A 24,722-nucleotide genomic window follows, 5' to 3' on the forward strand; every position below is an offset into this window, starting at 1 on the left:
CCAGATAATGTGACTCATAATGAAGATATGTGTTCAGTGCGTGACTGCTAGTTTGCAAGATTCAATTAAAGATACATGCTGCATAAGTATAAGCATATCTCTCACAGCATTAGCAAATTACAGATGGGATTTGAAGCTCTTGAGAATCAGCAGGGATCATTGCTCCAAGCTCTTTTTAAAACACTCAGTTCATTGTTTTGCCATTTAAGTGCTGTCTTTCTTACATCTACAGATACGACAACTTTAAGGCAGCCCATAGTTTGCTGAAAACACTTTACACAAGCTTCTGCAAAAAAAAAAAGTGTATGGGTGCTGTCAGACTACAGTTGTCAAAACCCCTTCTAGGCCCATGACTCTCCCCTGGAGATGAGTCCCCAGCTATTTCAGTCATGTCCTCCTATCAAAACAGATCACCACAGCCACCACTGAGGGGGGGGGGACAAAAAGTAGAAATCCTCCCTTCGTCTTTTATCCACATTAATCTGACAGTACCCAGAAATGTCATCTGCAGCCGCCCAGCTGAAACCCATTACCATCAGAAGATGAAACAGCAAGGCGAGAAAAATATCCTCTTCTTTTATGCATGCTGCATTTCATAGACACAGTCACCTGGCACATTGGCTTATGTGTGAAGTGATGTTCAACAATCAGTTCAGCTAGAGCAGCAGTCATTTCAGAGATGCTGGGCAAAAGCAAAACCATCAGTCTTATTTGGGCATCTTTTCCCAAAATGTACGCTCTCTGTGCACATCAACCTCTATCACCAGCATGCTGTGTGCTTGCTTAATGGGCCTCCTGTTCCCCATTCCTCATGATAATGGTTCTACTCCTATACAAGTTTTCATAAAGATGCATAATACTATTATAAATTGTCAAAACAAAGTTACAGATGAATAGTTTCGTGCGTTTAGATAAATTTGCATTTACGAAATAAATACACATCCCTTTGCCTCACAATCTAACACACTGAAATGGATAGAAAACACTTTAATGGCTACCAGTGAGATGCGAGACTGTGCTAGTTGGCCGCATGACAAACACCTGAAGATTGGCCACCAAAAGATAATTGGACAGAAATGTTTTCTTGCCTCATTTCAGGCCTCCTTTGGGACAGTGTGGCCACACATGACGTCAGCTGGTGCGATATTGTCTGGTTTTCAAGGCTGTTTAGGCGGGTGTTTTAGCTGTTGGCTAGACAACAAATAATGTAAGACACCTCCACGGTCGAGTGGATTTGTCAGCCCAGAGGGATCGTGACAAGTTCACCTTTCCCACACTGCACTGTCACATTTCTGCCACTGCTTTATATTCATCGTTGCAGATACAACATTAACACACAACAGGAGATGTGATCAAAAAGTTGTGTTGGAAATTCAAAGACATGATATATTATGTAATATATCTACAAATATATTACACAAGGTATTATACAAGCATTTCATTGGGCTTCCTTTCTGTTGAATTTCTTTCAGGCCACTGCAGCCTTGTCTGTCTGAAATGACTGAAAGCACACATTCCAACGCCACAATTACTGCAGCCTTCTAATGTCTGATGTAAAATGTAATTTCCCGAGAACAGAGCTCCTCTAACAAGCAGGGAAATTATGTTGTTTATCATCATGCATAAATCAAGACTGCTACATTACTGCACTGCATAGAGCTCCACCTGTACATAAACTGTTTTTTTCTGATATGTCTGTTGACTGTCAAGGACAAATTCAATTTTAATGTTTCCTCTTTTTGCTGTTGGTCCCTGCTTGTCTTCTGGCTCAGGACTATAACCTCAAGGACCTTTATTATCACTCTTCTTATTTATGTGAGGCTCAAGATAGACATGGTGATGAGTTCCCTGTGCTTTATTCTGGCTGAGTTGCAATCACATATTGATCAAGAGTCTCCTAGATGTAGTTTTCTAAGGTGAAGTGTACAATATAGTTGGACTAGGCCGCTAATTGCAGCTATACTAACTATAGTATATAAGTTAAGGCAGGGAGATGCACACTGTTACTAACAACTCATAATGCAGAGTGCTGTTAGTAAACCTAACAATATAAATCAAATTAATATCAAATAGTTTATATAATAAACATATAAGAATGCTTTTTAAAAATCCATACACAAATTTGAATAAAAAGATAAAAAAATGTCAAAGACAGAGAAATTATTTATGAAAATCTATATTCTAGTAAATGAAAAAAAAAATCCTGGAGCCTGCCCACTGATCGACATGACCCCCCGTGTGTTTATTGACATGAGATCTGTGTTTACTGATCAATGTTTCGATCCCATAAGCATGCTTGTCAGGATTATCTGTCTACTACAGCACGGCAGAGGAACCATCACAGTACCATTACAGAAGCATAACAGTAAATATGAAACACTAATTATTTCAAACTACTTTACTTTTCTTCTTCTTCCTCGCGTAGCTCAGTGGTGCTTTTGGCCAAATTCAACACAATATGTTGACTTACTGGTTAAACAACCCTAAAAAAAAAAACTCGTCAAAACACTGGTCCATGGAAAACAGGAGTTCACACAAACCAAATGTACACCACCAACTGGTCAATACAGTTGAAAAATTCAGTAAGGAAAGGACAGTTTCTCAATTGACAGACTAAGCCAGAGCTAAAATGCCAGAATAATATTCTTTTGCCACAAGTGTCAAAAAGGATGATGCATTATGTCCATGTCGTTTTTCACTTTCAGTAGGCAACAGTTTACCAGCATCTTGGCTTTTAATAAAGTTGATAGGGTTATACCAATATAAAATCACTTTGCTATTTGTTTTGGAGTTTTTCTGCCTATCACTTTCAGGGGTCTTGCTGCATCGTTTACAAGTATTAAACACTAAACGTTGCCTTGATTCATAGAATGTATTCAAAGATTGTGGAAAAGCAAATATGCTAAATACATAAAATGACTCATCTGTCCAGAGATTTTTATCTCCATTTTATTATCAAATGCAATGATTCAAAGTAAATGAGCCAAAAGGCAAAAGACAGTGTGGGTGTACAATGAAGTGTGATTCATAGATGAGAGGATGGATTTTTCATTTTTTTTTTAAATTCTTTTAAAACTAGGAGATCTGAGTTTGCACTGAGTATGAACTCCCCATTGTGCTGAGAAGGAGATTGAGGAGGAGGAGGATGGATGGAGGGTCTCTGATGAGAAAACATAACACACACACTTACACACATGCACGCCTACACCTACATACGAAGCAAACACAAGCCCACATTTGATGAGTCACTGATGAATCAGTTTTACAATTTACAGAGCAGACTGTGCAGATTAAGAATAAACAACAGAAACATGAACAAAGCCCCTGAAGGCTGTTCACACACTTCCATAATGTTTCTTTCATATTACAGTATCAAAGTGTTGGACACAATTTTAAAGTTTGGTGATATTGCCTGGGCTCATTCACGTATATCTGCAGTATTGCTGATAAAACTTCGGAATCTGTCTGTATTTGTTGCGTGGTTTTCTTTTAAAGCTAAAATACTGCTGTATCTCTATAACAAATGGAACATGCCTATCTGCACATAAGAGGGCTTAACAAAATATCACGCAGCCCTGTACAGTAATGCAATCTGACACAACAGCCCTGCATTATTCCCTTTCTGCAGCATATAACTGTTAAATCCTTGCCTTACAAAGGTAGTATTTGTTGCAGGGCCATTGTGCTGGAAGGCATAAGAAGTGCTCATGATGCTGTCTAACAATTTAAAGAAGCTACAGTTCCAGGCAAACCTGCATTAATAGGTAGAACTTAGCCAGTTTTAGTGCAGTGTGTTGGCATCAATCAGACGTGCTTCAGCCCAAAGTAACAGTCCAAGATACAATTAGGATCTTGGAAAAGCAGCTTGAGTGTCATTTGCCCACCTTGATTGCTTAAATTGTAAATCTGAGACTTTATGGGGAGACTTGACATAATAAAATCAAGCCTGTCTTTTACAACAGTGAAGCTGCACGTTGTGCTAGAAACTCTGCTTCCACTCTCAATTACACCCATTAAACATTTCCTTTGTGATCCCCATCACAGCTTTATACCAAGGTTCCTTAAAGTGGGTGTGTGTCTAAGAGTGTGCGTGTGTTTTGGTAGATATAATCCTGGGAATTTGTCTTTGCCTATGTCCTGTATGAAACCTCTTCTCAATGCCAAATCCCCCCTCTGTCAGCCAATGCACCAAGTAACCAATCAGGTAAATGGCTTCAATTCCATCCAATAAACTCTTGTAAAAACTGGACCTGGGATGTGACTGATAATGGAGATGAATGGATTATTCATAAATACCATAAATACTGCTACTAAATCACATAACATGAAGCCACTGAGTTTACCATCATTTAACTTACATGTTTTTATGCTCCCCATCCTGTCCTTTCTGATTTCTCCTTTCTGTTCTCTTTCTTCTTCTACTCCATGTTTTTGTGTGCCTTCATGTGTGCACATTAAAGTTATTGTAAAGCAGAGTGTATTTAATAAACTGCCTCTCCTCCCACAAGCCCTGTTAGTAAGATAAGACCATTCATCAGAGTGTCAGTTCCTCATAGGTCAGCACTGCTTCAGTGCTCTGCAAAGAGCAGATAGACCGAGTACTTCAGTCTCTAGAGACTCACTACCTAAAGCCCCACTCACCAAATTTCCACGTTTTGCATGGACAATTTGATTGGGTGGGGCTATTAAGTTATTTGTTGATTTACTGATTGGCTGATTTGTTGGCTTGTCGATTATTAGTTGGAGTCATTGATCTGACAAAAAGACTAAATATTTTGTAGTTATAGCTTCTTATTTCAAGAGGAAATTTGTTTGAGGGCTGTTTGATTAAAAGAGCACTTTGGGCACTTCAGGGGCTCTCACATCAGGGACCCAGGCCTGGATCCGTAATGCTTTACCCCTAAGACTAGGTTGTTTGATTAGTGTAAACACTGTGCACTGTATCCAGGCACTGTACGCCAATCCATGCTCAACTCTATTTGAAAATGTCGCTTCGAGTACAGTTCATGTGTACTTCAGTACGATATGCATCAGGTGTGAACACGAACTGCACCAAAACAAGGAAGTGAACTGCTATTTAATGTGACTACAGGCAGTTTTTCACTAGTTCATCTGTCTCAATTTCAAACTAATGCCTCTATATACGACAGCATTGCAGCCATCTGTGGACAGACCCCAATCCAGCTTCTGTGCCGCCTTTGACCTGCAGCCAAAGCTCCAGCAGGAGGCGGAGAGCTCTGCACCGAACACTAGCGGCTCCTCCTCCACCAAGGAGCAGAGCTTCCCCTTGTTGCTCCTCTGGTCCCCGCCGATGACAGGGCAGGGCAGCAGTTTCTGTCTACAATGTAGCACACCAAAAACGTCAAGTCGATGATGACGCAAGTGAATTCAGGTACTGAACATTTCTAACGTGAAAGCTGAATGGCAGGCAAGTACAAATAATTCATAACCAAAGTGAAAACATCTTTCGTTCTAAAGGGGAATTTAACATCATTGTTGACATTTTAGGACTAATTAAATGATTTGATTTTAAAAAAAAATAATTGATGTAAAAATCTGCTATTATTTCTTAAATGCAGCCCTATTTGGTTAGTTTTAAAACATAAAGACGAAAACGCAATCACATCTGTGCAATCCTCTGAAGTAAGTTAAACTCGGTCAGGGGTTTTGGATAATACAAATTGATAATAGAAAATTGGCAGTACAAAGTGAGGTTGGATGTGTTTTTTCTTAAAGACGCTGTCATATTGTGTTATGATAAGTGTGAAAATCTGCATTTTTGGAGCCTAACTCATAGCATGAAACCAGTAAGTCTATTGTGAGTTCTCCAACTTAATGGGAGTGCTTTAAGAAATGACTATGTTCAAGGGATCCTCAACAAGCCTGAGTGCTACTACTACCAGGGATCAAACCAGCAACTGTTAAATTACTCCACAGGCTTATTCATTCTCCGTGTCTGCTTTGTCTGGGTAAATGCAATACAAAATCCTTGTAGAGAAAAAGAGGAGGAAAACAGCAGGATTACAACAAAAAAAGATGGATGAGGCTACAAATGAGAGAGATATGCAGGATGTGGACAGACTCCTGCATCACTTCTCTCTTCGCTCCCAGCAGCCAATCAGACGTCTTTCAGCTACCATGCCAGCTACATGATTCGGCTGTGAGTATGGTGTGTTTGCCAGTGAGACAGACATGCGAGTGTGTGTACATGTGATGTGCGACAGAGAAGGAACAAGAAACAGGCAGAGAGGCGTACAGTAGATTGCCAGTCAGATTACGAGGCTGCCCGGAATGAAAAGTTTCCATATGAGCAGTGAGCATACATTGTGTTACCATGCTCCGTGTGTGTCTGTGTGTGTGTGTGTGTGTGTGTGTGTGTATGTGTGTGGTCTTGTCTAGATGAGGCTTGACAGAAAGTTGATATGTATCAGTAGCTCAGACGCAGCCTGGTCACGTCCTCCTTCCATGTACCCAGGGGGGCACAGGAAATTACTTTGTTTGTAGAGAAAAAAACAATTACAAAAATGAGGACAGAAAAAGGAGGAGGTAATTAGAGGAGGAAGAAAACAACTGAGTGTCAACTCTGCACTCTGAAGGGGAACAGAAGAGACATGCCTTAAGTTTAAATGGATGAGGTCAGCAACAAATGTTTTTCACCATCTCTTGTTCCTCTCATTGAAACAGGATCCTAAAAAAATGGCCCAAATTCCTGTGGATTACATGCCTTATTCCCTCCCAAAAATCTAATCTCAGTTCATTCTGGTTAAAGCAGGCCGCTGACTCCACCCCTCCCCTGTTCACACCCAGATTATAGGTTTGGTCAGCTTTTGGTTGCCAAAGGAATGTCCTGACTGTCAATTGTTCAATAAGACAAGGGCTTATTAAAAACCCCTAACTGTGTCTTCTCACACTCGCAGCCCTAAAATAAAGAACCAATGACATCATCAAAAGGTGGAGTGGTGTTCGTCTCTAAAAAGAGAGAAGGGGGAGTGAAAGTGAGAATGACACACGGAGGGTGTGAAGCAGAAACAAAGAGTAGATATGGAGAAACCAGAATGAACCAAAAGATCTGGAACCATTTTGAGGGACCACACCATCAATTCCAGTGTCACTGTAATGGCCAGCAATCTGGTGTTGGGGAAAAGTGTATATAACCTACAGGCTGACTGGGGCTACACATACAGTCAGTTCCTGACGATATAATCTTAACGTTGTAAATTACAGTACAGAAACCCCAGCTAGGAACATGGGTCATCCTGCTGGCTCTGTCACACAACATGTGCCGCCTCTGCAAAGGCATCAGTTTAAATTATGACTCATGAATTGTTGTTTGCTTTTTCTCCCATCCTTCTCCTGCCATTCTTGAGAGTATGAACTTGTAAAAAAAAAAAACAGAAATATGTCCAATAGAACAAGTACACAAATGTTAAACAAATATTTTTCTTCTTTTAGTGGAGCTTCAGGCTTGTGCACTACCTGCTCTATACATTTCTCTATGTCTTGAGGAGACATGTTTTTGTTCAACAGTTGTCAGTATGTGCTGTTAACATTGTTCATACATGTTGTGTAAGCTGCGCAAAAGGTACTGAGAAAGACATTGTTCTTAGTGACGGCATGTTATGTAACACGCTGGTACTTCTAAAACAACAAAAAGGGCCATTGCAGGGGAATCCTGCTACAACTGCTGCACTAAAGTAATGCAAAATGGAGGGCTGTGTGAATCCTCTGTTTAGGAAGCACCAGACCTGAGGCAGTTTACATGCATGCCCACACCCCAAAATAGTAATGCAAACAGAAACAGATACACACAAGCTTACAACATGCAGAACTGGAGCTCAGGCTGTGCTCCAATGAGACAGTATAAAGGGTTAAGACTGCCGGATTACAGCTTGCTCCCATCTCCCTCTCTGACTCACACTGTGACTAAAAAGAATATGAAATGCCCTTTCTTATTGCTACTGTTGACATTTTGGGTCAATAAAATAAAGCAAAAGGAATGAACTCTGAATATATTATTGCAGAAATAAATTTAAGAGATGATTATAAGATCAGTTAGCTTTGGGGCACTTGAATTAGAAACTTGAGTCAGTAGATAAAGTAAACATCTCTCACAGCTGAGCTTACATACAGAGCAACAGGGACTGGTTGACTAGTATAACAGCAGGATATAACCGCAGTAAATACAATTTTTTAATCCTATGATAAGGCAAAAGACAAAAGGATCTAAAGAGATGCTGATGTAGCTTTCAAATATAGGGGGAATACTTTCCCACATATTCATTAATTTGTGGTGGGCCGCCGCAATCAAAACATTTGCTGCCATGAATGGGTTTTCTATATTTGTAGCTGACTGTTCATTAGGAGCGCTATTGAAATATATATACCTTCCAGTTATGCATTGTGCCACATTCTCGGAACACAGAGCTTACTGTTGTCACAGACGGAGCAGTGGAGCAGTGGAGCTTTAACTCACTCTCCAGAAGCAGCTCTTGGTCAACTGATCAATTATCCATGCCACAACTGAAACTCCTCAAACTGTTGCTGACAAGTTTCGCCTGTGCTGCGTTCAAGGACCGGCAAAAATGTCCAAATTTAGAGAGGGGGCACTGAAAGATTAAATAAAAGGGACGCATGCTCACAAAAAAAAATATATATATATATGGGCAGTTTACTGACATTGCCACAAATAGACTATTTTTCATGACACAAATGCTACCACAACAATCTCCATTTTACCTCCCAAATCCTAGCAAATAAATGTATTTGCAGAAAACCTCATGACTTGCCAGAGGCCAGGGGGAAAGAAAAAAAAGAAAACCTTGCAATTCTGGGGGGGAAAGCCCTCAGCATGGGTGGAGAAAAGTTTGTCAAACCTCCTTTATTTGTGTTGAATGCAAATCAACCTCAAACAACTCAAAAAGATGACACATTCTGCTGATGTTTACAGGCAATTAGACAGCCCACACTCGACAGATGTCAAATAAACCATGAAGGCTTTCTTATCTTATTCCTGCATTGTGCTAAACAGCTATGGATAGTGGTTAACATTGTGGTAAAGTGAGGGGAGTAACTTCCTTTTCCTCCAATCTCCCTTTTTAATTTAGACAAATTGCACTCTATCCACATGGGTCGGCCTAGCTCATTGGTTTCTGGAAATGATGCTAAATGACCAAACATGAATCCCACTCATTCCCCGAACAATAAGGTCAATGTGGTACTGAATCTCTGAAAAAATATTTTAAAGTTGGCAAGAGTGATGAGTCTGTGGTGCTATGAGAAACACTACATATCATCTTCAACCTAGTTCACATTTTTCCCTCCTCTCTGGCTGTTACTTTCTCCTGTACTGTCTGGCAAAGCACAAAAGTGTCAAATAACTTTGGCTTCTAGGCTATATGTTGGTTCCAGGTTATTTTGGCAATTCCTCAACCAGTGAGTAAACACTGTTCTATAAACGGATGGAAGCACTTTGATATCAATTTGTCTTTTCTAGCCTCTAATCTATTGCTGTTTCCATCTTTTTAAAAGTCTGTCACTTCTCCAATGCCGACTTTAGAACAATGCATAATAAGCTGTCACAAAATAAAATAAAGCCTGGAATCTAGGGTGACATCGATGCATCAAAGGACAAAAAAGAAAAAGGCATCATTTAATTAATGTCACACTATATGATCCCCATTGTCTTCCTGACGTCACATGACACAGCATGACAATGAGCTGGGTTACTCTCTAGGCTGACACTCAAAAGCATTGTATCATTACTAAGTCACTCTGACATTCAGCATTTTTTCTATCACTCCTTCTATCAGAATTCCCAGGCAAATAGGAGAAATGACCACACAAAAATTTAAAGTAATTTGAATCATGACAGGTTGCAGGAACAGTCTGGGGGCAGACGTGGAGGAACTCCTCTGAGGATGCAAACTGTGGAAACAATTACTGCCGTGCCAAACCATAATAGTGTATGTCAAAGACCCCAAGATCCCCCAGAGATTACAAAGTGCATTCCCCATAAGACCAACAGTTATCAGGAGAAAAGTCCAGGAAATTAAGGGCTCCCCCTCCATCCTCCCCCTGGTGAATCTTAATTTGCTGAATGACACTGGCATAAAACAGGCTAACAGAATATCAAAAATCCTTTCCGGCCATCTTTCATCATAAACACAGTACTCCTCAGCAGTGTCTTACAGTGGGTCTATGACAGGTGCTTTGTGTTGTGTGGTTTAGTTTCACTGATGTTCAATTTTCTCTCTGTACCTCTTACTCCCATGGTCTCCCTGACACCCCCCCTCCCCCCCCCCCACCCCTCTCCCTGCTGATATGGTGAAAATCAATGGCTCCTCTATTCTGTGGAAGGTCTGATGTCTGCTAATGAAATCCTATCTGCTATGAGTCACCCATCTGATAGCTGCTGGGACAGCGACTGGCAGCAGGACCATGTCTCCAGCATCACTGATGATCTCTCTCACACACATTCATGCACACCTTTATGGGCACAAACATTCAAGCAAGCATACATGTGTTATTTGCAGAATGAAGTAAACCCTAATGATTGAGGTCACTGTCCAAATTAAACTGCCTCTATTAGATAGACTGCAAGAAAGACACACAACACACACACACACACACACACAGAGCCTCGAGCTGTGGCTGGGCTGTTACTCTTTGTGCTCAAAGTATTATCATTCTGAGGTTTTAATAGAGTTTTTTCTATATCATGAGAACTGACAGCCCTGTTTTTTATTGCAATACTAAAAATGTTTTTTATCAATGAAAAAATGAACTGCCACTTAGTAGTTTTGTTGGGATTGAGAGAATGAGTTTAAAATAATAATTTATGTATTTTAAAACTATTGCTTCATGTCATGATAGATCCTGTTTTTGCTGGGTTATGGTTGTGTTCAGGCTTCTGTTTACTGAAAAAGTTTACACTCACAGAAACAGCTTTTTTTTGTATAGAGAACTATAAATATCCTATGAAGTCAGTCTCCTGTGTTGTGCCGGGTGTGTTTTATCTCTAACTGAATTGACAGTGTCAGCCTTGCTACTTCAAAATAGTCATCCAAAAGCATAGAGTGCTCTCATCTAGAAGCAAGCCAAGAGTATCTGTTAATTCACCATGCAATAACTATTCTTACTCTTATATTTTTGAATCCATTACTTCATTTTTAATCATAAATTACAGACAATTGATCCTGTTGCTAAAGCCTGACCAATGCTGGGTTTTCGAAGCTGATTAATATTTTTTTCACATAACATTTCTGATAGGGATCCCTCATGTTTTGTGATGAAATTGTCATAAAAATGTGTGCTCAGCTTTAAGTACATGTGAACTTGACCTACGCCTACTGATATTTTTGGAAAAGTAAACGTGTCTCTCTCTATAGTGGACAACACAAATTTATCTACCTTAAACATATCTTTGGAATTTATGGACTGCATGTCCTGCTACTTACTGGCCTACATTGAGAATATCTGCAGTTAACTAATATAGTCTGATATATCAGTTGAGATAACTGACTGGAGTCTAATGGACAGGAAGTCCTTCAATTCACTTTGAAATCAATTCCTAAGAAAAAAATAAAAGCTATAGGACTTGTGTGAAAATATATGAAGAAAAATTAGGTGAGATTGATTCAGATCTGCAACATTATGTGAATGTGTAAGGTGTTTGACGTGAGTGAGCCCTCACCACACCAGTGTTTCATTTACTGTTTTATAGACAGAGCAGACTCTGATTTGTCACCCACGACTGTTCACTCACACTTACACAGGGGAGTTAGAGGACCAGTGATTATCCTGTGATGTCTTAAATGACAATAGCAATGACCTCAACATGACCCTGAGAATCACACAAATCGATGCATGTAAACACGTGAATTTATGCAGGAATGCAGAGGGATTTTTCTTTCACTCTTTTCCTTCACTCTTTCACACAGGGCTTAATGTTAACCAGGCATACAGCCTAATGTACACAGAGTACAGACACAGAAAGCCTCACACTCACAGACACTGTCCATGCAAGCCGTACAAGCCTGAAAACATGTCACACACAGCTGGCGAGAAACTTCACATGCTGCGTTTCTCTCATTAATCACATCCTCAAAACACCCAGTTTATCTCTCTTTCATGAATCACATCTCTCTTTCCCTAAATGCCCACATCTTTCTTTTTATCTCCCTCTCTCTGCAACCTTTCAATCCCTGCCTCATCACTACAACTTACATCTCTCAACCAAACCAGTATCAATCTAAACGCTGCTAATCTCTTCCTGTAGCTGTGTCTCTGCGTCACTGTGCTAGTGCATCCTCCACTGATTGAAACTGACATCTGTTTGCACTGGTCTGGCTAGCAGCCATACAGTACAAATACGCAGGGAGTGCTAGACCCAGACACATACATAGATATGGCGAAGAGGGGATTTGTCACACACACATGGATGAATACAGTGCCACTCTAACAAACCCAGCGCTGGAAAAAAAAAAATTTAAATCAAAGGATGAAGGAAGCAACATGAAAGGGACATGAAAACTGAAGCCGAAAAAGAAACATGAATAAACTGATATCAGAAATCCATCTTGTACCTTACAGCCTATTTTGTTCTTTACTGCTATATTTTCCCTACTCCCACAGATAAAGTATGAGGTCATGTTGAAAACTTCAGCTAAAATGTCAATGCAGGTTTTCATGTCAGCTTCCATAATCAAGAAGAACAGTTAAAAGTCAGGATGACACTATTTTTTTAAGGATGAGATGCTATTTCCTTCATCCTGAAAGAAACTGATTACAGACAAGACTTGTTATGGTTTGAGAAATGTGGGCAAAATTATCAATTTAGTATTTATTATAATCAGCATTTTGTAAACTTCTACTTCAGAATAAGTCATGCTGTTTCCCTAAGGCTTGGTCAAAGGTAAAATGTGAAACTAAGGAAATCACTAATTGAAGTAGATGACGCAAGTTCAAGGTAAGTGGGTACCCTATAAAAAAATTAAATTAAAAAAACACACAACAATATGTCTCATCAGTACAAAAATAATCCTAATGATCATGTATTCTGATGTTTATCTCACAAAGACGAAAGAGACAGCACAAATTTAACTGCAATGTTCATTTATTAATTAAGTAGAGTCGAAAAGAGATTGAGCCAAGCACTAACAGTCAGCTTGGGAGATGAATACATTATGCAGAGAAGCATATTAATATTATATGGCCAAATAAATCCAACTTCCCTGAGGGGCTTCCCTGCCACCATGTCTACCCACCTCTTCTTCTATAAAATGAGAGACAGTGCTGCAGGAAAAGGTGCAGTAAATGAAAGATCCGTATCAGCAGGGCAACAGGACATAAGAGATGCTCTAGGGATGAAATGAGTGCAGGAATTTCAGGAAAAAGAAAGGTAGTCAGGTAGAGAAGGGATCAGGTGTGAGGCAGAAGATGGTGGGAGGGAGGTGGGATTATCACGGATAATCAGTGGCAATAAATGGGCAACTTGCATGTGCTCACTGGTGTGAATAAACTTGTATCAGCAGCACGAGGCAAACTGTGTTTAAGCAAAGCAATGAAGTAGTCCACTATCTACAATATAGTTCTTTTTGGTGATAGAATGAGGATGTACCTGAAGCTGTCATTTCGAATGAAGATGCAAATGCAGAAATAGAAGGTGACACAAAATTACAACAAAACAAAATAATATATAGGAAACCAAGACTACACAAAACCACCTCTAATTATTTCTAAATCCCCCCCATCACATGAGCTGATCAGACTCCCAAACAGCCGCAAACGAGGAAGTGACTCAACAAAATACAGCCCTTTCACGATGATTGTACTGTCCTCTACCCTCTCCCGCAGGGGCTCTGACACGCATTGCTGCTCTCTATGCATCTCTTCCACTCTCACGCTATCCTACCAGGACATTTAAACTCACTTCATCCCCCTTTCTATCGCCAGCAATTCTCATTTTGTTTACCTGCTTCCTCATGGCACTGTCTTACTAGCACACTCTTCACTCTCTCTTTCTATCTCCCAGCTTGTGTCAGCTTCTTTCCCTGTGTGTGTGCGTGTCTCTCATTGTCTGTATCTCATCTAATTGGGTACTGTGAATTGCTCTCCTGGCTGCACTGCAATGGACTCTGTAAAAGACACTATTATGAAAGCAGGACTTTTTTTTTTTAAATGTGTGCCTCAGGACTTAGAGAGAGACAGAGGGAAACCTTGTAATCCTCAAAGTTATGTTCACTAGAGGATCTAGGCCGTGACCTGAACACATCCTTGTGGTGTGCATGAAAAGACAGACAGTTGAGTCAGCCAACAAGATATACACAGACATTCATAAAACTTAATGTATGGTTTCACACAGCAACACAACAGCAAATAGATAAAGCACTGAATTTTTAATTGGTTCTTGTAATTCTGCTTGTTGATCCATCAGAGACTTTCCCTTTACCTTTCTTGTCGTAATCCATGACACAACGGCCCAATAGTTCCATCACAGCAATGGCATAAGTGTTACAGACGCAGCCACAACAAGACCATCTTTTTATGATAAAACTACCGCCACTGATTAAATTAGACCACACATCTTTGACAGCAAATCACCTACTGTTTTGACAGCAGGATCCACTAATCTCTGCGTGGGCCCTGTCAGGCTGAAAACAGCATCCCTCGTCTTGTTAGTTAACAGTCTGTGCTACTTCCTGTTTGTTTTTAATGTGCTATGTGTAACATTTCATTTTAAACAAACCAGTGTGGAAGCAATGGGAAAGATAAGAAGCGGCTACAGCACGGAAAATTATTTATGTATAAGTATGAAACAATTATTTAGTCAAGGAAAATTATCTGCAAAAATATGTGAAGTGTATGGACTTACTATGCAGTGCTTTTTATTTCTAACTACTCAAGACCATTAAACCATGATTTTTCCAAACACACAAATACAATTTAATCTTTTTTTTATCTGATGCTATATTTGACAGAGACATTTTTCAAGCAGAATCTGATATGTCATTCAAGAAAGAAGTTTGATTACGCCTGAGGAGAACCTCATCCTCCCCCAGCTGCCACTAGATTACACAAACATGTCTGTTTATCTGGCTTTGAATCTTGGGCATCATTACATAAGCTTGTCTATGTGTGTGAGTGTGGGTGTGGATGCACAAAAAACACGATGGAATGTGAAAGGACTGTTGTGAGGACGTTGTGCTGCTGTGTCTATGAATGAATGAATGACTAGGAAAAGTATGAACAAGAACAGGCAGATTGATTTTGACTGCTTTCCCCTTCACCCTCCTCTGCTCCTGAGTCTCTGTCTCTGTCCCTGCGTGTCTTTGTTGTGGGAAAGTTCATCTGGGTCTCTGTCAAACAACTTATTGTCAAGCACAGTCACAATGGACCCATTCTACTGTGACACATTTGACAATGAGGAAGACACACATACACAAGCATGCACTTTGATGACTGAACAGACACACACACGCACATTTTTTAATGCCAGCATTGTCTGATGTTGCGTTAGCATCCGTGAACACTCTTATGTTATTATTAGGTGACACCAGTGACTCAGACTTGTCACTTCTCAAAGAAAACACATCAACTTCAGATGTACCCTCATCTATCACCTCCCCATCCCTTATACATATTTCAATTAACACACAGTTTTACATTCACTTGTGCAAAGGAAAACATGCAGGTATTTTTTATTATTTTTTCACTGAGGGCCTCATGTCAATGTACGCAGACATAATTTGGACATACATGTGCTACAATCATGTTGTTAAAGCAATAACATGCCACTCTTACTGTGCTCCACTGTAGTAATATCTACAGACATACAGAATATCCTATTAATCACCACTTGGAGTTAAAAACAACCTGGGACCTGTGTGCCAATATACAATTTCATTTGCTGTGAAAAGTCATGTATAAATATGTGAATGTGTATGAATGTGTCTACAGAAGACCAGACAAGACTAATATCAGGAGGAACAAGGATTCAAACTATGACTCAGGATGGAGAATAAGTGGCACCAATCGTGAGGGATGGTCGGAAGATACAATTCTGCATTCTGCCTTTCACATTCACAGACGGCGTGCTGCTCTGTTTCATACCATCATAAAATTTCTGCTAGGCCACTGAGGGCTGTTTCCGATGCATCAGCCCACATGAGTTATGTGTTTGGGCCAATGGCAAGACATTAAATTACTCATTTGGGTCTGCAACCGGGAGCAGCGCCGCAATCTTTGCACAGATGGCTTCAAGAAGAAACATGTACCATTAACAATGTTTTCACCAACATGGACAGACCTGGTGCGCCATCCTATCTGCTTTTGTTGCCACATTGACCCACCAAAAACACCTATTTATTCAGAAATCAATGAAAATATGAACTTGGGAGCCTTTCCCCAGCTCATTACCAAAACAGACATGAGTCAGGCTCACGGTTGTTACCCAGGAAACCATATGGCAGCAGAGTTCTTCATGAGTTAGAGCATGTTGGATGCCATGGCGAACTGACCAGAGATATGCTGACTCATGCCAGCAGGCCTTCAGAAAACCAGAATTACCACCCTGCGGTTGTATTCCCATTGCACACCAGTAAAGTTTCCTACAGTTTACATCAATGTCTGTGAAAACATGAATGTTTCACATGCATCTTCCATCCGGCAGCAAACAAGATCTATACAATTAGCAACATTTTAGGGCGGACACTCACAATTAGTGTCAGCAATTCAGTATCTGACCAATTGTCTCCCCCTCTGTCCCTGATATATGGTGTTGGGGCACAGCTAGAAAAGTGTTTTATGCAGATTATGCGGTCAGAGAAGTTGACCATTGGCCTTTTGAATATAAAATGCCATTATTTCATCAATACATCATAAGAGACACATGCTAAGTTTTGCCATAATTACCCTAGGAATTCTTAAGTTATGTCCAAAAACGTGTTTTGTGAGGTCATACTGACCTTGACCTTTGACCCTCTACCCCCAAATTCTAATCACTTTATTCTTCAGTGCAAGTAGATGTTCGAGTCAAATTTAAAGAAACCCCCTCAAGGTGTTCTGGAAATATCATACAGTCACAGGTGACAGTCATAGTGACCTTGACTTTTAACCACCAAAATCTAATCAGTTCAGCATTGAGTCCAAGTGAAGGTTTGTGCCAAATTTGAAGAAGGCATTCTTGAGACATCACATTCACGAGAATGGGATGGACGGATGGCCAACCCAAAAGCATAATGTCTCCGGCTATGGTTATTGCTGGCAAGGACACACAAAAAGATAGTGATGGGGTAATTGTAAAGTTACGTCCAAGTACTGCCATTCGACCCATAAGCAACACACACTGGATATTCCACAGGGATCTCAGCAGCAATTACGTTACGCTCAGCAACGTTGTTTTTGAGGTGTATTATGCTCTGTTTATATGGGTCTTATCTTGAGATCAGAGGTTAAGGGATGGTTAGGCCTTGGGGTCTGATGTCTGGAGTACGGACACCCGGCTTAAATTACATGGAATGTGTCCCGTTGGGGTTTGTGTGATTGAACACAATAGATGAAGGAATGTTTACTGATAGATGTGTAGATGCTTGTACCTATATAAGACACATGCATGAGCTGTAAGAGAGAGAGATTAGCATAGGTCCCGAATCCTCTCCCAGGCAGACCATGGTGCCTGGTGGATGCTGAACTTTGTTGTAATAAATTGATTCTTATGCAACTAAGTCAGTGTCAGCGGAGGTTTCTTCATTGTCTACACATCATTGCTACTTAAGAAACAACGACATTTTCATTACAACTCAATTGAAAGTGATAATCTTTTATGCTGAGATACTTTTGACAAACTGAGTGGGTGGATATGGCTCTGCATGCTTGTGTGCCATGAGCCAAGCCAGAACGACGGGCATTTAATTGGTTTTTAATTGCATCATAGCAAAAACAACTTCATCATACTGATATGACTTACTATTTGAGAATCCCCAATCTCGGCCAATATCACAAAAGCAAATAATCATCAAGTTTCATGTACAGTCAGCTAATAAGCAGTTAAAGAAATGACCATATGGCCTTGTGTCCTCTCTGCCCTCTACTCTGCAGCATTCCAGTCAAAGGTTTATCCAAGTTTCAGCCAAGCAAGCGCTAAGCACTGGGCCTCCCTGTGACAGTCTGATTCCTACTGCTACTAACTAGGATTAACAAGACTATGAGTCTGAAGGATTGCTAGTGGCCACGAAAGACTACAGTGCTCATTACAACCCACAAAATTGTTGGAGGAAGTCAACAAAACTGCAACAACATACTGATGAAATAGAAATAACATCCTGATTTTGCTATTCTGAGAGCCATGTCAGTGTCTGGGTCTATAATGTTAACTTTAATGTTAATGGTGGGGCTACAGGAAGTGCCATGGGGTCATTAAAATCTTAAGAGATTTCCCCACTGGGAGCATCAGTGTGTTCAGCAAATTCTTACCAAATCTACCAGTAACATTATGAGATATTTTGTGCACTCAGATAACAGTTTGGCCTGATGGTGTTAACAAAAGAAAGTGCCCAAAATGCAAAATGTTTAGGCTCTAGGGGAGAGGCAAAAATTTCATGGTAACCATTTACATTTTATTGTTGTTTCTTGTGTGCATGGACACGATTTGGCTTTAGAATGTTAGAGTCACTGATGTCATCTTATTTGAGTTTATGGGTGATACTCCGCTCTTATAACAGTTTGAAAAATCATCTACTGTTGTGTTGATGATGTCTGACCGTCCTCCTCACAGCTTCTACCCTCAAAGTCCAACAGGATCAGGAATCCCATGCTGAACCAGTGTGATTATCTTGAGGAGAGCTGAGTAAACCATGCATGTGCAACCTCTCATGAGTATCGAAAAGCATGCCAGAGATTTGTTGCTTAAAATGACATCTGCCTAGCAATCATGTATACAGAGTGCACAAGCACAGTTGCAGTTTTGCAAATTCATTGCAAATGATCATGGAAAGTACTATTAAGACTGCTGTTAATTATAGGGAGAGAGTGTCTTTTATGGAAGCACAGAGCACAGAAAAAAATGTATGTTTGATTTCGTTAATTTACTGGACAAAATTTTAACTGATTATCATTTGGAGGTCACAGTTCAATATCAATTAAATTTATCACAGCATACCTGTTTTTATCCACTACATTGTGCCTAAAGGGGAATGGGGTTATCATCACTAAAACTAATACTGCTTCTCTCCCTTTGAACTAAAATGACATAATCACCCCGTGTCTTTCACCCTGTATGTTACCCAGAGACAGCCATGCTGCCCATGGCATGGAGCTTTAAAAAGCAGAGCTAACAAGGATTAGCATCCAATTTTAACACCTGACTGTAATCCTGCCCTCACACAGTCCATACTAAGCCTATGCTAGCCATGCTAATGGAAGGAAAGTGGTTTGCAGACGGTCTATTTTTTTTTCTTCACAACTGTTACCTAACAACTTGGCTCGTGACAAATGCAGTTGATGACAAGACGGCACACTTGCAAGGGACGGGGAGCAGTAGATAAGCTCGTCATTTCTTACTGTCAGAATAAAGTTAAGAATATTCTTGATAATGAAAGAACAATTATTGTTGGATCAATATATTCCAGATTCTATATACTACTTCACTGTACTATTTTTGTCCAACTCTATTTCTCTAATTTTGTATCATAGTCCAACACTGTGCATATAATAGAGCAGCAAGTTTGTATACTGCTGTGCCCTACAACCACAAAGATAGATTACCTACTTTTTGCAGGATACTATTATCACTTTATATTACTGATGAACACTGTGCAGAGCCAATCTTTACCTTCAAGACACATACTGGTTATCATAAAGCAAATACCAGAGGGAAAACAATGAATCACTTTAGGTTGATCATTAACAACTGGCTATTGTGTTGTCTGTTATTATCACCTTGAGAGATCCAATATTTATAATTATATATTGTGCAGATATCTGCACAGTCAGCATGAGCTTATCATACAATTATCGTGCACAAGGTGACTATGTGTAGTTCTGTCCTAACTCTGACAAAGGCAGAAAGGGTGTAGCATCATGTGTCACGGTCATCATCGAAATTATAACTTACTGTACTGAGCAGTTTATAGTTTGTATAATGATGCATGTGTGACAAACAGTGATGCTGTTACGGTTGCTGACATTAACATCTGCTCCAGGCTGACTGTTGTCTCGTTCATGATACAGTAGTATGACAGTTTTACACCGTAATCAAATATTAAGGAGGGGCCGTTATTGTTGTATCAGTCACTTCAACTGATAAAAATGTAATTCGTTCAATTTAAAGCTAGATCTGCTCTGACTTCACACAGCAGGCTAGTAAACATAAGCCTAAGTTCAACATGCATAGGAGCTAACAATGGGAACGGACATGAGGAACAGTCCAAATCATGGTCCCCCACAAATAAGAAATTAATCATGAGACATGAGATGAAAACATGTAAGTTCAACAGATCCACACACCTATTTGATCAGATAGCCATATGAATTTCTTACACGGCTGAAGCACACTATTTAAAGCAGTATTCACTGTACTGCATGAGGTAAGAATTTCCTGTGTGGCATGTTGCTGTTGTCCATTTAGGGTTTATTTTGTAGTTTGTTTATTTCTGTGTTTTCAGTAAGTGTAAACTTCTTTATGGCAAACCAAATTCCCCTTTAAAAAGGAACAAAGTCTGAATGACTGAATTAGCCTTTGATTGCTTTCAAGTTCTCTACTCCTCCACTAGCTGGCATGGTGGTCATATCGTTAACTGCCAATTTTGTAAGAAATGTTGTCTGAGCAAACTATATATGGCTGAGATTTATTGCTGAAAATCAAGTATAAACTGCTAGAAATGAACCATCCAAGAGCTGTCAATTTAAAATCAAAATATAGGTTACTGCTCACCCTTTAAATCCACTACTAGCTTAAATGACAAGTATGTCACTGAAACAAAATTTTTCATTCTGTGTTGAGAGATTGTTTTGAGCCAAAAACATATGACCGGGCAGCAATAACGTCATTCCTTTTGAAACACTGTTAGATAGACTAAGACATACACAAACACAACCAGACGGCCAGCTAATGAGATTCTTCCTTAGGAGCAGACACACTGGCATTAAGTTAATTTACTAAACGTAGGATAAACAGACCTGAGTGATATCTAGCTTTTTTGGAGCACGGACAAAAAACAAAAAATAAAAAATAAAAGACTTTGACTAACTGTGCATAACTGCTAGGGATAAATTGGAAGCAATAGTGACCTACACATATTTCCCCACGTTCACTGCCTTAGAGTTTTGCCTTTGAATTGACTATGACAGCTTACATAATCCAAGGTTGATTCAGTAAAAGTCAACACGCTGCGGTTGCTCTGGTCAAACAGATGGCCAGTGGTCATTATTATAGGATGCCTGAACAATCTATCGAATAAGAAATAAGAGATTTCATTTGAAACGTGGATGGATGGAAGCTTTCATGTGCCAGCTGCAGAGCTGTAGGGATTCATCCGTCCATCACTGGCCTTCCCCCTGATGATGTCATCAATTAAAGGGACATGAAACTAAAACAATCATCGTCCCTCTTTTCCCCCACTACACTCAACCCTGTAGAGATGGAACACAAAAACCATGGGGGGTACAAATGTACACATGCACCACCCGTATGGATATGCAATCCACACGCAAGTGATGGTTAAAAATGGCAATGTCGTGTGAGCAGATACACAGCAGAGTCATGCGGTACTGTGAGTGTGTATGCAGATACACAGCAGTCATACAGCACTCTTGAGTGTGTATGTGTCTGTCAGTGTTTCAGACAATGACATACAAAGAGAATTTATACAAGTGAGCCAGCTGGGCACATAAGCCCTCCTGCACAATAAATCCAAATAATCCTTTACGATGGGAAGCAGGAAAAGGGGGGTGGAGGGTACTCAGACATATGCACACACACACATTCACAAAAGGTACACACGGTTCAATTAGCCTCGCCATTGTGCCTCTGTGGTAGACATTCAGCGGCTGTGCCCTTTTCCTAAGAATAACATGTAATTCACCGGAATGTATGCACTCAAAATAGCAGGGCAGCTTATGACATTTGAACCTCCCAAACACTCACACGCACGCTTTCCAGCAGATGAAGTGCTGTAGGACAAGGACATGAAGCGGGGATTACCCTGAATAACAACAGAAAAGGGGACAGAATGATAATTTAAAAAATAATCAACTTACCTTCCATCATGGTTGCAGATTTGCATTCCTCTATCTCCAAGGAGCCTGAAATGAAATCAGGAGGTGTGGGGTGGGGGAGATGAGAAGAAGCTCCCGGTTACCAGAGAGATACAGTAAAATTGATGGGCAGCAGAGCAGCCGTGTGCATGTGGCTAACGCCCTGGCTAACTGTGAGCCTCCGACACCCCCAGACGTCGCCTGTCAACTAGCCCAGGAGGGAGAGAGAGAGAGATACAGAGAGAGATAGAAAGAGAGAGAGGGAGGAGAGGTAAGGGCCTGGCCAGGCTAGCTGCCGATCAGAGCTGGGGCTTAAGCCATGGATGCTGCTGCTTCTGCTGCTGCTGCTGCTGCTGCTGCTACTGCGTCTCTAACCTACACATTCAGCCGAGGATGCTGAGAGGTGGGGGGAAAGCTAACTGGAAGAAAAAAATAAATAAAAGAGGCAGGGTAGAGAGAGGGAGGCAGAGAGCCTGAGAGGGAGGGAGGGAGGGCTGTGTGTGTTTGGCAGAGGGGGTGGGAGTGTTGAGGAGGGGAGGAGGCAGTGTGCTGAGGTCAGAGATGGCCTCAGCCAATCCCTGCAGCTCTTTGTGGAGTCACATGGCTTACAGCTTGAATCTCCTGACACCAGGGCTCAAGAGGACTCTACATTAGTAACCGTTCTTGCTTGACAAATACTTGAGTGCATACACTGAATACACACGTTTACACATCCAAATAAAAGGCACAGAAAAAGCCACCAGACATGTTCAGAATAAATACACAAATCTGCTAAACACACATGCATATACACACATGGACCCCTCCCCTGCACCCTACCTTATGTCAATGCAGGTTGCCGAGCCTGTCCATCAGTGAATGACATTAATTATTTGCTCACAGAGAGAGTCATGTGCAGGTGTTAGCAAAGTGACAACTCATGTTGAGGACACACATACTCGGACTCTATAATAACACACCGCTGAAAAAAAATTTGCCCTGCACCCTCCTGCACAGCAACTATTCCTGTAGTGGCAGCTTGTGTGTGGCTGTCTGTGTCCCGCCCTCTTTGGAATAAGGTGTGGTTTCACTCTGCCTTCTCTTTCTCTCCCCCGTTCCCTCCCACCTTCCCCTCTCTCTGCCAGTCTATTTCACTCCGCTGTCTTTTCCTGTCTCTGTGCTTTCCCACTGCAACCGGGATGAGAATCGATCAGCGTGACGTCATGGCAACGCACGCTACAGCTGCAGCCAACGAACAGGAAAGGCCGATGACAGAACAGCCCCCGGAGAGGGGTGTGCGCCTGTGTTTTTGTGTGTGTGTGTGTGTGTGTGTGTGTATGTGCGCTGATTAATTTTCTATGAGAGGGTGCAGAGAGAGGGAGAGGGAGGTGGAGGGGGTAAGTGTTTATGTGGACAAACCAAAGAGCAGAGGAGACTGACAATTAGGCAAAGCCACAAAACAACAACATGAAACAGTGAAGTGCCCAGAATATAAAAATCTGTGAATGAAACAGAAATAAATGCACCTGGCAATTGTGAGTCTAATGTCATGAGTTTTAGTATTGGTGCAGGGAATATTATTTTTTATAGTTTGTTGTCGTAGTCATCATAGTCAAATGGTACTCCAGTATGTGTACCTATATTAAGGTTATTAAGTATGCCATAAAGTATATACGATAAATATATATTAATTTTTCAGTTTACTAATTTACATGGATTTAAAATCATAAAAACATATGTAAAGGCATATACAAAAGTTTCCTAATGTTAAAATCCAATGTATTAAGTCTGTTTTGTAATGTAAGACAAACAAAACACATAAAAAAGCCAAATTAATATTCATAAAACTAGGTAAATAGTAAATAAGCAAGAACAAAAAGCAGAAGGAAAGTACCAAAAATAATTATATTCAGTATCTTAATGTTAATAATTAAAGACGATTAACAAAATTAATACAAACATAATCAAATGTCTAATGTGCCAAAATATTATTTATTTCAATGTTTGTTTGCTTTTTTGAGGAAAAAAGGAGTGTCAAGGAATCTTGTTGTCTGGGGATTTCTTGTTTGTTTTTGACCTTAAATCTATCCAAAGTATAAAGATTTTCCTTATAGTGCAATTGTAAATGTAATTTTTCAAAGAAAGAGAACTTGATAGTAACTTTCATCACTAGTTGTGCTGATGTGCATTTTTCCTAATACTATTCAGTAAGTCTCATTACAAAAATCAAGACATTTTCTTGTATATTGGAAGATTTTAAAAGGTATCACGAGGAAATAGAAGTCATTATTGACAGTCAGGTATAAAGGCACAGTAAAATGTCCCATATGTTGGGTGAAAATTCCTATGTAGGCTCTGCACTCAGTGGGACCAAAGCTGTGCCGTAATAAATCTACTGGGCCAGGCAGAGAGGGTGTTCACATGGATTAGTTTGTTTACATATGCATATATGGATATATACTGTGTACTGTGTGTTTATGGGAAACCCTAAA

General features: G+C 40.3%; 1 protein-coding gene across 9 annotated transcripts in view; it reads right to left on the minus strand.

Moving 5' to 3' along the window:
• The window catches only part of sgip1a (SH3GL interacting endocytic adaptor 1a), a 79,836-nt gene that overhangs the window by 38,788 nt on the left and 16,326 nt on the right, over window positions 1-24,722 (minus strand). For 8 of the 9 annotated variants that reach the window (XM_042514755.1, XM_042514775.1, XM_042514781.1 and 5 more), the window contains exon 4: window positions 22,255-22,299. In XM_042514755.1, coding sequence (XP_042370689.1) covers window positions 22,255-22,299 — 45 coding nt within the window. Of the gene's footprint in view, window positions 1-22,254; window positions 22,300-23,070; window positions 23,118-24,722 lie in introns of those variants that run through there. The other variant, XM_042514802.1, reaches the window with a different exon arrangement.

This window comes from Plectropomus leopardus, chromosome 3 (genome assembly GCF_008729295.1).
Source record: "Plectropomus leopardus isolate mb chromosome 3, YSFRI_Pleo_2.0, whole genome shotgun sequence".
Classification (NCBI taxonomy): Eukaryota; Metazoa; Chordata; class Actinopteri; order Perciformes; family Serranidae; genus Plectropomus; species Plectropomus leopardus.